Source organism: Amblyomma maculatum, chromosome 1 (genome assembly GCF_055883805.1).
Source record: "Amblyomma maculatum isolate TAMU_Amacu chromosome 1, ASM5588380v1, whole genome shotgun sequence".
NCBI lineage: Eukaryota > Metazoa > Arthropoda > Arachnida > Ixodida > Ixodidae > Amblyomma > Amblyomma maculatum.
The window spans coordinates 121,267,455-121,283,627 of record NC_139344.1 but is presented as its reverse complement, the minus strand read 5'-3'; the positions used below and the strand labels follow the sequence as shown (position 1 = coordinate 121,283,627).

At 40.5% G+C, this 16,173-nt stretch overlaps 1 protein-coding gene across 2 annotated transcripts in view; it reads right to left on the bottom strand.

Moving 5' to 3' along the window:
- Positions 1–16,173, bottom strand: part of LOC146203742 (medium-chain acyl-CoA ligase ACSF2, mitochondrial-like) — a 145,335-nt gene that overhangs the window by 43,750 nt on the left and 85,412 nt on the right. For both annotated transcript variants that reach the window (XM_084588918.1, XM_084588919.1), the window contains exons 2-5: positions 14,017–14,209; positions 10,902–11,030; positions 8,213–8,266; positions 4,431–4,549 (exon numbers count right to left, since the gene is read on the bottom strand). In XM_084588918.1, the coding sequence (XP_084445044.1) occupies positions 4,431–4,549; positions 8,213–8,266; positions 10,902–11,030; positions 14,017–14,209 (495 nt within the window). The remainder of the gene's footprint in view (positions 1–4,430; positions 4,550–8,212; positions 8,267–10,901; positions 11,031–14,016; positions 14,210–16,173) is intronic.

Here is a 16,173-nt window from a genome sequence, read left to right as displayed (position 1 = left end):
GTACGGTGGCTAGATAAGTAGGTGTACCGACTGGAGTAGTTCACTGCTTCTCTGCTACATGATGACAAAATTGGCATAGCGAGGTGTATCCTATCAATGCAGCACATGTCACTTTCTACTTGGCCGTTCTCATAACAAGCTTGTAAATATTTACATAGACAGTGTTTCTAACTGAAATAAAGTTTACCAGCAACTGTTTTTTGAAATTGGTGCACTGTTAATGCTATATGCTTGTTGAGTGAACAGAGCAAGAAATTGCCACATTCATATCGTCTGCTAAAGCGTCAACAGCATGATAAGCTGCACTCCTACCAGCGGCATTTCTTATTATTTTTACAGTTTGATATAGCTATTGATGTTACGTAAAATGGATTTTGAATATCGTTCAGTGTGATAAGAAGCTTCAGATGATTGTGTACCAAGTAAAACAGCTCCCAAAATAGCAAAAAACTAGAAGGCATATCACTTGCTTTGCAACTGTAAGTCCAGCTATACATGCACTGGCCCTCCTTTTGGTATCTGACTGGTGAAGTGCGATTCAGGTGCCGGGGTAGTGCCAAGACGTTTTGGAACTGTTGTTTGGAGTCTTGCATAAAATGTTTGGCAGCAGTGATCATATGATGCCCGTCGAGCTCCTACTGTCTATCAACATGATGGAATTCGTGAATCACGAGGACTCCCGAATCTGGCAAATTGCCTGCTGGAGTACTGAGCCCCTAAATCCCCAGCGGTTATGCAGAGGATAGATGTTGAGACAGCAGAGACAGGTGGACAAACTAATGAATATTGGAAACCTACAAGCAGAATGCAAAGTGTTAAGTGCTATAAAAATATGACCACAGTATGATGAAGAAAGGAGTGACATGAAATTAATTTTCTACATTGCTGGGTGCCTCGCCAGGAAGTTCGTCAAGAAAACAAAATGCGCTAGTTGCTCGAATTTTCTATTGACATTTTTGAGTTAACTTTTTCCCCTCGAGTCATTACTGACAATCCATGTGAATATGGAAGGGTTGTCGTTTCCGTGGGACACCCTCAACAAGAATTGTGACGCTGCTCGAAAATATGTTCACTCACTGCTTCAGTGTGAGCACAGTGCAGAAAAAAAACCTCACATAGTTTTCTTCTTTCCTGCAGCTGAAACCTCCAGGCCTAAAGGGATGCAAAATGCACAACTTGGAACTTACCAGCAGCATCGTGAATATATATGCCATTGTACGACTCCACTTCCCTTTCAAAGAAAAACTTGGCTTCCAAGCACACTCGACAAAAGGAAAGTCTCCTCAAGTAACAATGCGTGTTGTGAAGCTGGAGTGAAGTGGTTAATTTGCGTTTTCTTGTTCACAATGTTATTCATTATTAATTAAAACAGCGCGAACACGAAGACATAGGACAAGATAAAACGAAGCCACAGTACAAGCGCTGACTCACAACTATGCCTATGCCTTTACTCCAAGGCCCAGATAAAAACAAACATGGCGAAAACGAAACAATCAGTACAAGCGCTTGTACTGTGGTTATCTTGTCCTTTGTCTTCGTGTTATCGCTGTTTAAATTAATAGTGAATATGTACCAACTCGTCCAACAAAGTATCTTGGTAAGTCACAACGTTATGTCTGTGACGAGTTATTTTAATGTGCGACATAGTACAGTGCACAGTGTTCAGTATAGAATCACATTCAACAAGTTTTTTTTTGTGCTCGAACCTGTGGTCTGTTGCATAGTGGTTTGTTATTAAGGAATGGCACTCAACAATGTTAATAAAAGCAGAATGCTTGAGTGGCACACAGTCTAGGTTTAAAGCGATGGTGTTTTACGCTTTTCCCAAGCAATCTGTGAGACAGCATATCAATTTTCTTACAAATAAAAAAAATAAATAAATAAAGGCGATTCTCTGTCTTCCATACTGGAATAGCGAAATTGCTCTTTCAACCGGTTTTCACTTTAAATTCTTCACTGATCAAAGCCTCAGCTGGTTTCTAGCATTACCTTTACTGCCCAGTCAAGTTATCTTACCTGCACTCTTGAACCATGTGAGTATTTAATTTTTGTGCCTGCAGAGCGAGAGAGACAGGGTAACACAAGGCCTTTGATTTGCGACTTTCAAAGGACTGGAGCCAAAAATGGTTTGTCAGAACAGTTATCTGCAGTTATTTTTACGTAACAGGTGTTCCCTAGGTTCCAATTACTCATAAACACGGCCCTTTATCGAATGATTAATCGACATCAGTAGCAGATGACCCACATCATTTTGTGGTAGGGCAATGCCGGCACCGCCACTTTGTTGTCATGAAACGTAGAAGCAGTGAACTATGCTTTGCGCCTCGGCGGTCGGCGTGCCTACTCATCTAGGTACTGTAATACAGGTGCCTGCGTATCATGTCATATTATTACAAATTTGCGAGCTTTCATTATTGCCGAATAAAAAGGGCTATGCTAAGGCTCCTTGCCAAAACAACTGGGTTTGACTATTTTTGTGATGCTCGGCAACTGTCCTATTTACATCTGAGTGTTTAGAAGAATGTTTAAAAAGTTAATTAGTAAGCGTCATCTAATTAGTCAAGCAGGCAGAACGAGAAAAACATTACGAGAAACCAGAAGCAGAAATGTGGGTTGGTAAGTATCAATGCTTACTGTAAATACTTGTTACGAAAGTAATTGCACAGGAAAAAAGCTGTAGAACAGTAAAGAAAACGTTTTACAGTCCTATAGTAAAAGAAAGTAATACATCTTTTACTTTTAGAACTCTGAAAAAATGAAAAATTCAGAAAACAAAGAGTCCTATTAATACTGCCATTCACAGTTCCACAATACATATACGTTTTTCTTTTTTTTTTCCCCTTTTATCCTTTTAGAATCGGGACAATTCTTCTCTTGAGGAGAGGGGTAACAACATGTACTGTGAAAATGTCTGAGTGGCATCAGTTCTTGCCAATGGTGTGGCCCCTCATGGAAGATGAAGAGACCGAAGTACACAGGTGACCACAGGATACCTAACCGGCTGTTGCTGCTTCTCTCTTTTTACCCGTGACAATATATACCAATCAGAAGAAAAAAAGTAAAGATATGTACAAAAACATGTACAGTCCTGAAAACATACATAAATATGTTTGGTTTTTAATTGGTTGCAAAAGATGTTGGTTTCAACCCTGTCTTTTGAACTTTGAACTATTTTTCTTTATGGTCATTGTTTTTCAGCGAACACGGTTTTCTCAAACTCTTCTTAAGAAGTGTGCATTTCATTTATTTTCATTTTATTTTCCTCACCCTTAGCAGAGTTGCCCGGAGGGTCACTGTAATTATAATCCAAATTTACAAAGTGAAAGATGTCCAGCTGCAATACTGGCTCCAGATCACGCGTCCACTATGTGGCCACTGTCAAGCAACTCCGCCATCTCATAACTAGAGGTACAACAATTTACTTTGTACTTCAATTTAATGAAACTGAATTTTTTTAGCCTGAAATTTGGATTAATATTCTTCTGCTGTACAAAAGGACTGGAACCTTGGACAGTGATGGCACTGGTAGAGTGAGCACGAGCAAGGCCTGTGGAATCACGCTATGAAACCTTTCTCGTGGTCACCAGTTTGGCTTACCCTTGAGTATCATGATGGTGCTGTGCAAAAGTGCAGTTACTCTAGCAGGACCGTAACTCTGCATTATTTAGGTTTCTTAAAAAACAAGTTTATTCCTGGCTTGTGCATTTGCCTCTTTTGCTAACAACAGTGTTCGCAGCATCATTGACGGAGACGTGAAAAAAAGTGTGAACACTGTATACAAATAGTAGTAGACAGCAAAGGGCTACAGAAAGCAAGAGAGTGTTGGGCTGAATTCTGTCGGCCACATTCTTCATTCTGCATTAAGGGAAGAAAGCAAAGTCATGCCAGTGCACCTTAGGTAGCTTGCGCTACTTTGCCCTCGCCGTGGCTTATTGCTGCTGGAATAGTCTGGTGCAGAATTGCTGCAATTAATTTAAAAACCAACTACCTGTAACATCATATGGCAGGCTTAAGATGATGGTGCAGGCTGGCACAACTGGCTCAGCTCTCCCACTCCTTCATGGCAGTTTTCAGGGTATAACAAAGAATATAATGGTATGATCTCATAATGAATGAATGAAGTGTGATGGATATGTTCAGTGTAGTTAGGTTTGGCTGTAAACGTTTTGCAGAAAAACTCCGCACCTCTGGGACCGTTATCTAAATTCCAACTTCTGAAGATATGAAAAATGCATACTGGTACAAAGTACTATGGTATCTCTCAAACCTCTGTGATGTATAGTCCAAAATATCAGACCTTTTTGAGGTCAGAAGCCCTTTTCTTTTTGGACAAGAGCCCATATATTCTAAAATGTACTTAACAGAACACCCATGAAATTAATTTTTTAGCCTTATATATTAGAAAAATAAAAAGAATGTAACAGTCTCACTTCTTGCACTTCAGCTGCCCAGGTTTGGAATCCTTCAATTCAGGAATCATGGTACAAAGTGTCTCGTAGTACTTGAGAACCTTGAATGATTCCGGAATGAATATGCCTGTAAAACGCACCTGCGTATGAAAAAGACAAAAAAATGCATGCTCTGAAATTACATTCCAAACAATGATCGTTTTTTTCCAGTACTTTCACTATTTTAGATTATAATAAATATGTCACATTTTAAAAATTGAGACAACTGCTACATAGTTTTTAATCTGTAAATATCACTTACTACATTCTAAATAAATCAAGGAAACACAGAAGGAAATAAAGTACCAGGGTATTTTCTTTTTTAAACTGAGACGTTCATGTGAACTCAATAGTGCAATCACTGAATCGATAAAGGATAAGTGATAAAAAAGAAACAACAGCATGCCACTTGTGGGATCTGAACCCACAATCTCCAAATTTTTCGTACCATGCTCAATCAACTAAGCTTGTTTTTTAGAATTATTTCTGGACTATATAGGAAAAACTTCAATGCACAACTGTGCAACTTCGGAGATTTTAGTGCCTTCCAATGAGCATGCTATTAGTGATGAGCTTGAGACACACAGAAAAAAAAAAAAAAAAAAAGAACAGTGCTATGTAAATAAAAAGGTGAAAGCGTGAAAACTTGATGTTTGCCACATCATGAAATAATTAACAGTTCCTTATTTTCTTAACTAGAGAAACTAAGGCCTGAAAACTAGACATTAAAGAAATAGCCAAATGACAAAAAAGAGCCACTACGCAGAAATGTCACCACCCCATCTGTCAGGAATTGAAGAACAATTTTCGATATCACAAGTGGTACTATATGCAAATGTTAGAGGATTGAAGCTGTTGATTCTATGGGCGACGTCAATACACTTCCATGTTACAATCACAGAACTAGGAGGTCCTGCCACAGGCCACTGTATGAAAGATTGCGGCAATACATAGATGTTAGCTCCATTAGTGGTTATTTCCAAGCGATGAAGACATATGGCAGCTCTTTCACAAGCACCAGCATGAAAATGCAAAGATTGTGCAGTGTATAATGCCTGGAACCTGTGTCTAGGAAGGAAGGCTCTAAATAGTACCATTCCTGGTCGAATTTCCGCAAGCCGACATTATGACAACAACACTCATGCCATAACGAGGCACACTTTTCAGAAGCAGTTGAATAATAGCATCCGAGTGGCAGACTGGCTAGTCCAGCTTAATATGGTCAGCCCCTCAAACTGCCTTGGAAGTTGGTCAGTAGGAATTTCTGCAGCTGAGTGCCTCCGTTCTTCTGCATATTTATTTACAGGTGTGAGATTTTAAGTATGGGAGTGCAAAATGTTCCACGGTGTGTTTTTGCATTATTCTTCATTAGAGAATTACTCCACATTAAAGACAATTTGTTACAGGTGGTTAGAGATTGGCAATAAACCCCTTTTCATTTAGTGGATTGCATTTCCGAAGCCCAATTTCAATGCTACACAGCCTTAACAAAAAATACACTTGCAAACAAGTTCATTCTGGCACGATGCTCTAAAATTTTACAGAGGCGGCCATGCCATTTCTGTAACTGCTCTCTGAAACAATTTTTTGCCGTTAACCCCAGTTTTCCCATTAAATATTATGTATAACAAATTTAGTGAAAATGTCCTGATATAATTCATAAGTGGGCTTGACCTGAAAGTTGATCCATGTAAGAGTTATTTTACTCTCTCAATGTCCGCTAATATATCAGCTAATCCTTAAATCTCTAGATGTTCACTATACATGTTCTGTACAGATACCCAAAGTGGCTATTTGGTTCCTTTAGTAAAAATAAAGTCCCGTGGATATGCCAATGTTCCCCTATCTTTGCAGAAAAGTATGCTTACACATCCTGACCCATTCAGCCTCCTACAGCACTCACAGTGAGACAAACACATAACAGCAGCACACTGCCTGGCAGGTATAGTGCCGGATTACATATGGAAGCATTCCAGCCCTCCATTCGAAAGCGGTTTTATCAGTGCAAAAAAAGAAAAAAAAAACAACAGATATATCTGCAACCAGGCATGCTGTACAATAAAGGTTCCTTATTTGAAATTATTTATGTTTTTTTTTTTACTTTGTTATTTACTGTGCTCCATTGTATTTCGGAGAAATTAGTTGATATTCTTCCAACATATGGTGGTTATTCAGGTTTGCAGTGAGATATCTGATCTCAGCTGTTATGCTCATTCCCACGATTACATACACCATCACTGAATCTACCATCTACCAATGAAACTACCACCATTATACTTATAATGTGAATGAAAATATTTTAAACGTCTAGGAATAAATATCCTGATACAGTATCACGTGCATATGTCATGTTTGCATCTAGACACAGACAATGAAGAAATGTGGATCCTTTGTGGGCATCCAATACAAATACACACACAGGTAGATTTTTGGATTTATAGTGTACATTCCATAGATATCTGTGGTTACCTCAGAGGGAGGATGTGAAACAGAAACCAAGCCTTGGCAGTGGCACCTAGGGACGAACACATCTGCAACTTGTTGCGTCGGTGCAATACCCTGCCGCTGCTACTAAATCAAAAGAAGCTTTTTATTTAATTTTTTTAAATCACTGTGACTTTGTGTGTTTTCCATTAAGATTCTGGGGCAGCTAGCCCCTGCACTGCAGTGGTGCCCCAGGCCTAGTATTCTGCAGAGCTGCAGCAGTTCTGCTGGCCACTGAAGGCACCCATCTGTTTTCAGCATGAATGGCAGGCTGTCACAACTGCCTTTGTATTGAGAAGCTATGCAGCTGCCCACTTTATACGCTGCTCTTCTGTATGCTCATATTTACTCACTCTTCAGATATTTGAAAAAGACAATAGGGTACCTGACATTTGCACTGCACAGCAATGTGACCTGTCAAATTTTAAAAATCCAACAATAGAAACAAATGTTATCTGAGGGCTAAAGAAAATAGTTGAAAACAGTCAAGGGATGTTCACATCAATATATCCATTTGTACACACCCTTAAATATACAAATAAACCGTATTTTATAAATATACAATTCATACATAATATGAATACAGTGTAGGCCAAACTAAAAGAATTGCAGATTTATTATCACTGCAATGCTAATGGTGCAATTAACAATTAGTACTGAATAAATAGCCAACTTGTCCACTAAATTCAAACATATTTCACCAATCTTGCACGACCTTTTTACTGTGAACATGCCATTTTTGTCTACGGCCGATATTGTAAAGAAACAAACAAACAAACAAAAAAAAAAAACATGCCAGTAATCTTTCTTGGTCTGAAATGTTCTGTTGGAGGAAGCACCATGAAAACATGCACCTTGGCACTGAGTACAATCACTAGAAAATTGAAATGATGTGTTCCATGTACCACCAAACTACATTAAACAGTGGCATGGCATGACACTGCCTTCTTTTCTACTTCACCTTTGCCTGCCTTTTGACGTCTTAATTTCACAGTCTACTTCATGCAAATACCACATTTTACTCATGCATTCCTGCATACAATTAGCATGAGCCTGTTTTGTTTTTACAAAATTTACCACATCAAGTCACCTATAAATGATAACAGGAATGCAATAGTTGGCTGAAACTGTATTATCAATTTAGAATGCAGGGCCATGGTATATTTGAGAAGGTGAAGGGAATGTGCATTAGGTAATGTAAATTAGTTCAGCGAACGTTAGTGCATGCACCCACAGGTACAAACTACTATAAACAACCAGAGAGGTGAAGGATGACTAACCTTTGTCATTACTTTTTCAAACTCTGCAGCAGTGTAAGCAGGGTGAACACCAGCCTGCAAAAAAGAAAATGAAAAAAAGTTGCATGGTTGCGGTGACATGAAAACTGAATAATCTGAAGGGCAATCGAAAGTCCCTGAGTCCAAAAAAGTTAGAAGCAATATAAAAGTTTTCTTATCGACCAGGTGTGCTGCCAACAGGCAGAAAGGAAGGAGGGGTTTATATGGCTGAAGCCCCATCCTCCTGTTCCTTTCCTTGAAATACTGTCCACAGGTTGGACATGCTGCTAATAGGAGCATAATTTCTGAAAGGTATAGTACCCTGAATATTTACTTTTCCTTAGGCTTCCTTTTTGACATGTCTGCTCACTTACACCAATACACTACTCACCATTGCCGTGCCCCCAGGCTGCTTGTACAGTGTTAGCTGTATAAGGCAACAAGCAGGTTTGATTCGGTCCATGGCATTTAATATCCCAAAGTGCCTCAGGCCATGAGGAACACCATAGTGGAGGGTTCAGAAAATTTTGACCACCTGGGGTTCTTTAACTCAAAAAGCAGCTGCCCTGGCCGGGATTTGATCCCTTATCCATCCTCAAGTTCAGCAGTCGACCACTTAGTCATGCACAAAAGCAGAGAGACCATGCCACATGTAGAACTGCATGCCAGCATTTTCTGATGGCACAGCAGCTCTTTTGGAGATATGCATAGGGTGCCGCTTTTGATACGCCTGCCCTCTCACCCAAGGTTAACAGTAATTGCTGTGGTTCGCGTGGTATCTCCACTTTTGCCCACGACTGCAAGTGGGTCAGTTTCATGACATTCAGCGTTAGTCGATGTCACAGAGTCACAGTGTGCATGGCTTGTGACTCAGTCCCTTGGTAAAGTGTTCTCATTTGGTGTCAACCCAGAGGAATATCCGTGGAAGAACTTTGTGAACGTCGTCACAAACGGTACCGCAAGCAACAACTAAGTGAAGATTCAGAGTTGCATGCCTGTGAAGAGGAGGTGCGAGTTTTCAAGGCAAGACTATCCTTGTGTGGGAGCTCACAATGCCACAGCCACTGGACGCAAGAAACAGGCAGACCACGACAGTTCCACTCAGTGTAAATTCAACCCCGGCCCGTTCAGCTTAGCGTTTTCACTTTGCAGCATACTTTTAAGCTTCAGTGTTAGCTGCATGTGTAACCACCTCCATTCATCACAAACTAACCACTTACGATGTCATAGCAAGGACAAGGTTAAGAAAGTAGCTATGAACTTTGAAGAATCTTTGAAGGTTACCTGGTAATTGTTTTACAACTGCTGCTGCTATTTTTATGCTGACAGCAGTTTCCCATTAGTCTATCCTATTATTCTACATGCTTGCCATTTATGCTTACACTCCTAAGCCATTTCTTACTTTTCTGCCCAAGTGCTTCACTCGATCATGTTTTCTGCTTGATGAGCACATGGCAAGAAAGAGTTACCAGAAAATGCTTTAGGCGAACACATATCAGCTACCAGAAGAAATGACGGAACAGAAGGCAAACCACAAGCACTTGTGCTTGCCTTTTCATCTCTGTCTCTTCCTTTTTGCCTACACCTTATGTCACACCAAATGACTAGCCCACACATATGGAGCTCCAGCCTGTAAAGTTCTTCCAGATGTGGTGAAAAATTTTCACTAGCCAAAGAAACATCAAAATATGTTTACTGGTGACATTCCAAATTAACCTTACAACTTTTGTCTTGGTTACCCAGGTGAAAACTATCGCTCGATCCAAATGAGCAGATGACTAGGCAATTGAGCATTACAACTGGATCCAATTAAAATCAAGTGGACTCAATAGCTCAGTCAATTGGGCTCTTGAATACAAAAAGGTAGACCAATTGCTTTCCTTACTTTGCAATAGAATGCCCAATTAGTTTACTGCTCAAATTGCAATGTCCAATTTGACATAGCTTCCAAATGGTTCTACTGTTCCAACTGGGAAGATTGACTGGACACTCTAATGGGAGCTACCAATTGAAAGCCAATGATTTCCTTGAGTGCAATCTGCGTATAGCTTTCTATAAACACACAACAGTAAACGAATTAGGTTTTTGTAAAAAAAAATAGCGGCTTAAATCTGCAGTCATTTTCATGTTTTCCTCTATCAATGCAGTCATGATTAAAAACAATAACTTCACTCAATGGACAAGCGCCACTAGCTCCAGCTGGAGGGTGGTGCCTCAAATGGAATATATAAGCCCGAAGAAGAAAGTTATTTCAATCATGTGTATTGAATACTTTAAAGTTGTATCACCTCTTCAGACATTTAGTGTTTGTATGTTTGATCCACTAGGAGATGACACTTGTGTTAGGAGCCAACAGTCATATTAACTCTTGGTTAATATATATTAATATCCGTGTAGGCTCCTATTAAGGCATTGGTTCCAAATACTACACAATTAGAACCAGTTGTGTATTTAGAACCAGAAGGAAAGTTTTGACTTACGGCCAGTCTAATTAAAACATCCGATTGCAATGCACCTTGCACTCCAGTTGGTTCCAAACACAAAGTTAAGATTTTTCCAACTGGAAAACCCAATTAGACTCAATGCTTTTTTTTTTTTTTCGACTAGACAATCTAAAACAAAATGTGTTCAGTAAAGAAAGGCCTAATGAAATTTATAGTGAAAAATTATTATAAAACCTTATTGTACTCACAGAAACGATGCCAGCTTTTGCCATTGCGCCATAAAGGACAATCCAGTTGTACGTGTTCGGAGACCAGATGGCAATTGTGTCCCCTTTGGTAAAACCAGCAGACAGCAGACCTTTGCAAACACGGTCCACCTTTCAAATTAAAAACAAAAAGAAATCACCATACAATAATACGAACAATCCCCCTATGCCTATTACAGTCATTATAGACACCTTTAGCATACCGCATACTGTGTTCCCATCACCAGAGTAAAAAGACTCTAGCTAGACCCAATGCTGCAGGCCACTAAGAGAGGCACTGGGCAGGCGTGTGCACAGCTGCAGTGTACCTGGTGCAATCTGGCACCCTCAAGGAAATCTGTGCATAAGCACTAATGCTGCATGGGCTCCCAGTACTCCGGTCTAGGTAACACATTACACAGTGCTAAATTTGTCTAATGACATCAGACCCTCAACCCTTAAACAAATGTGAGAAAAAAAAATGCATACGAGGTTTTCAATTTTCTTACGAGTTTAGGAACAGGAAGCATGTTCTAAAATGATAAATTCGAAGTGAAACACAAAAATGGGACTAGTCATAAAAGAGGAAAGCTAAAGGTACATAATCTACATCAGCTGTGTCCCGCAAAACGACACTGGTTAAAACAGTCCACAAATATTCATTTACATTCACCACCAGCCACAGCAGCAGCAGCAGAAGCAGTTTAACTAGCCTCTCCCATATCCCTAAAATTAACCCGGTCTTGAGCCAGATGTGGCTAGCTCATTCCTGAACTGTTTTAATTTCCACTACTGACCTAATTTCTAGCGATCATCACAAGCCTTTTCTTGGGAACCATTCCCTTACTCTAAGCAATTACCCAAGTGACCACCTTCTTGCCTTTGCATCACATACCCTAGCTGCCAATTTCTTCTTGACTCCAACTAAGATATCATCAACTCACATTTGTTCCTAGACACATTCTTCTCTCTTCCTGTTTCTTAAAGTTGTCTCTTTTTTTTTGTTTCATAGCTAGCGGTGTTGTTCCCCGTCTAATTTCTAGCCTTTTCATTAGCCTCCAAGTCTTTCCACCATATAGGTGAATACTGGCATGTGTTATATACAGTTGTATCAGTATTACATTACATTCAGTAAGAATTAAGCATCAGTTGCACAGTAATTATTTGCCAACTTGAAGTTGTAAAAATGAGACGTTACATAAGAAACTGAGCTTTGATATACCAGGTGTTTAGCAAATGCATTCGAAAATTCCTAAATATAGGAACAGCTATATAAATATAAAAGCAGCCGCGAAGGATAAAAATTACCGTAACTTTTCTACCAATTACAATTACCTAAAACTGACTAATTAAGTAATATGGTTCATTCCGATGGGGAGCTCAAAGCCATGGACAAGATGCAATATCAGTTTTTGAAACCAAAACAATCTCATTTCTAAAGCCCTTTTTTCAGCACAAAAAACTTAGTGCATTAGACATGCAGTAAACTCGGTAGAAGCGCAATGTCCGCTAAGTATTGCAGTGCTGAATTTGAACTGCCTGTGCTATGGCCCACATGCATTTCACAGCTGGTACGAATTCCCGTGCGGCTCATGTGGACTAGGCTTAATGCACTCAGTTTATGTTTCATCGGAAAAAGGGCCAAATTTCATCCTGCTGCAGGGCTGTACAAAATTACTTTTTCTTCGTTTAAAAAACTGATGTGGCATCATCTTATCCATGATGTCGAACTTCTATGGATTTCATTTGTACTTTTGTTTTTCTCTATACTTGGGAACCAGCTTGCCTGGTCATGTACACTTGGCATATATATACCGGTGCTCGTGCACTTAACCCTCTTTCGACATGCACTCTTGACGTGTGACTCTCGGCTCCCTTCTTGATACAATACAAGCCACTCACCTTGGTTAATTTAAAGGCTAATTAGTGCATTATAGTTAATTAGCTAACAGTTACAATAATCTTTACAGTAAATTATGGTTGCTGCAGCTGAGAGAAGGTTCTTGAATTTTTTCTTTTTCGATTTGACCATGCTGTGTTTAGGAATTTTCGAACTGGCCGCTGAAACATCCGGAATTTGAAGCACCAAAATTTACTAGATGGTGCTTTATAAAAATTTATGCCTTCCATAATTCCCGATAAAAATCCTAATTATGCAAACCTCAAACAATGCAGCTATCTGCGGAGGGGGAACATGCTGCCGCTGTCCTAGGAAACAAACAGTTCACTCCCACGTGGTTTGTGCAGCCCTTGTACGAAGCGTAAAGTGTACAGAGCGGCGGTGAGAAGTGCACATCTGGTGCATTCGCAATGATCAGCACAGTTCTTTGTGGGCGGCATGACTTGCGTGCCACACAAAGTACAAAGCTGTCCACAGAGGCTGTGACAGGTGTGTGCTGCTAGCACAGACTCACTTATTGGGATGCGCAAAGTGCTAGACATTTAATTTTTTTTTTCGGGGTTTCTTGGAACAAATTTTACGATTACCCTTCGAGGTCAGGATGACAAGTGCATGGCTTCTGCAGGACTTTATTTTGTGTGACATGAAACCTTCAACTTCACGGATATTTCAAGCACATGAGATCAAGTCGACAAGAGGCCACTGTAATTATGTACTCAGAGTGTCCCTTTTTGTACAATAATGGAACTCTCCAGTAGAAATAAGCCGTTTTATAACAGCTGCTTAAATTCTATTAAGAATAAAGTGCCTCAAAATAATGTTGCATTTTCATCGCATATGAACTGCATTAACACACCGCCCTCATATGTAATGCAAAATTTTTTATAATACATTGCACAAAGCTAGGAAGTGAACATTCATGTTGCAGAACCTACAAACCTGGTTCCTTGCATGGTAGAAATTCATGCACAATAGCGACGGTATGTGGCTCTTGGACAACAGGTACAATGCTAGTATATTTTAGGGCCATGCAGATTCACACTGGCCCACATGCAACAGCGTTGTGCGGAGGCAAATGGGGCCAAGCTTTTGGGTGTTTTTGATATGGGGATGCAATAAATTAACAACAGGTCATTGAGATGGTCTACAGGATATGCTACACAAGAGTTTATTCACAAACCAATTCCAGATAAATAGGTAGTCGCGTAATTTACTCACATCATCTTTATAATTCGCAAAAGTGATATGTTGATTTTCTTGCTGAAAGACCCAGCCGACGTCATCACCCCACTTGGCAGCAGCGGCATCTATACGCTGTCCGTACGTTTCGCCACAGAGGCGCATCTCGCTGGGCTCGCATCGGTAGCTTGTGACAAGCTTCTTCGACTCTACAATCAGCGCTGACCGTGGCCTGCATTGACAGAAGCAACAGATTAAAACATCAACTGAAAAGATCCAATACCATAGTACAGAAAAAAGCCTTGATTTAATGACATCTACGCTTACAAAAATGCTCGGCACAATGTGGTCCCTATGCACAGGCTCCCATCAAAAGTATACAGCTAAAGAGGTTTGCTTCTGAGTCCTTCGTCATGCTTCGTTTTGCATCATCACTGACCATAACCTCTCAAAAGCGGAAGGACCTTGTGTCTTCAATCTGGCCAAGCTTTGGACTGCCAGATATGTTAGGGAATAGTGCTAAAAATCATAGAAGTCAACCCCTTGGACTGTATACTTTTGATGGGGACTGTACATACCTGGCCCAACCTTGGGAACTGACAATGGCTGCGACTGTAGCCCTGCAAGCCCACCAACATGAGCCCACACAAATGACTAATATGCCAAATACAAGCAATGAGGCCTGCAAGAGGGCCAATGATAGTTTGATCCGAAAGTTTGACAGTAAATGCTAGATATGCAAAGGACCAAACCATGCAAGCAAAGTTATACAGCATATTTCAACCGCTGACCCAGGGCAGTTTTCAGAATATGTAAAGGAGGTAAATATATGCTGCAGTCAAGCAGCCCACCTTGACCCTTGATTCATACTCTTCGGCTTTGTGGGGCAAAAAAACTTGCTCTGGATCGCCTATAGGATTAAACCAAAAAATTCAGCGTAAAACTTCTACCGATTCTCTGTAACTCACACGTCTCCTCTCAGTGATTTCGCTTTTTCAATACTCCACACTCTCCTTAGTAAATTCATTTGGCCACCTTCATTGCACTTGATTGCCATGCTCTTACCCCAAATAATTGAAAACTACCTTCTACTACAAGCTGGTAAGCCAGCCTGCCAAGGTTGATTTACTTACATTGCACATGGTTTCAAATATAATGCGATGTGCACTCTGAAGTATTTTTTAATGCCTTCTGCAGAATATAGAAGACTCTTTGTTCTGAATTGACAGAATTTAAAATTCTCCGTTGCAGAGAGTTAGGTGATCATACTTAAAATTTTGACAGCAGCTGATAATGATGTCCTCAATCAATATGGCACGTACCTACGGTGTTAGATTCTTCTACAGAGTTCTAGGTGTCGGAAATCGCTCGTAATTCTTTCTGAAGGATTCATCAGTTCGTGGATGTGCGATGTCAGTGTCACAACATGCACTAACAAAGTCCAACAAAAGCGGCACCAGACCGATCAGCTATGCATCAACGGTTCGGCACGAATTCAAGTGCCTCATTATGGGGATTTTCAGGACTGCAATCTGTTTTTTCTGGACCTATTAAGGGGAGATACTAATGCTGCATATGTCGAGGCACTGTTATCCACTGGACTTATCCTTAGTGAGTGCTGAGTGCACGATAGCAGCTTAGACGCTGCAGGGCTAATCACGCAAACGACCTATGCCACCTGACGGGTTGAAATTGCTGCCCTTGGTATCATGCGCAGTAGCACGTTCACTCTATCTAGTGGCTGTCACAGCAGTTTCACATCCAACGTTGCCCCTGTCTCACACCTACCAAACTTGACCTTCAACTTAAGGCACTTTGTCCAGTTGGCCTGCATGCATGCAGTGATAGCGAGTGCAGGCCATGCACAGTCTGAATTCAGCATTTTTTTCTTGCAGCATTTTTAACACTGAAAGAAATGCTGGGCTGTCCACACAGTGAGCAGATCATCACAAGCATGCATCTGGTAGGTGGTAGATGGCAGGTGACATGGCTAGGCAATGATTGATCGACAGGTTGTGTGATGTCACGAGACAACACGGCATGGCCCAGTTGACAGGAACTGCAAACTCGAGTAGCTCTCTTGAGATGAAAGGCGAGATGGGAATCAAACCCACTGGGACCAATGGTTACTGAGTCAGGCATGTACGCTATGCTCCCAGGCAACTCAGACACGTTCGTATGGCTTGGTCAAAAATG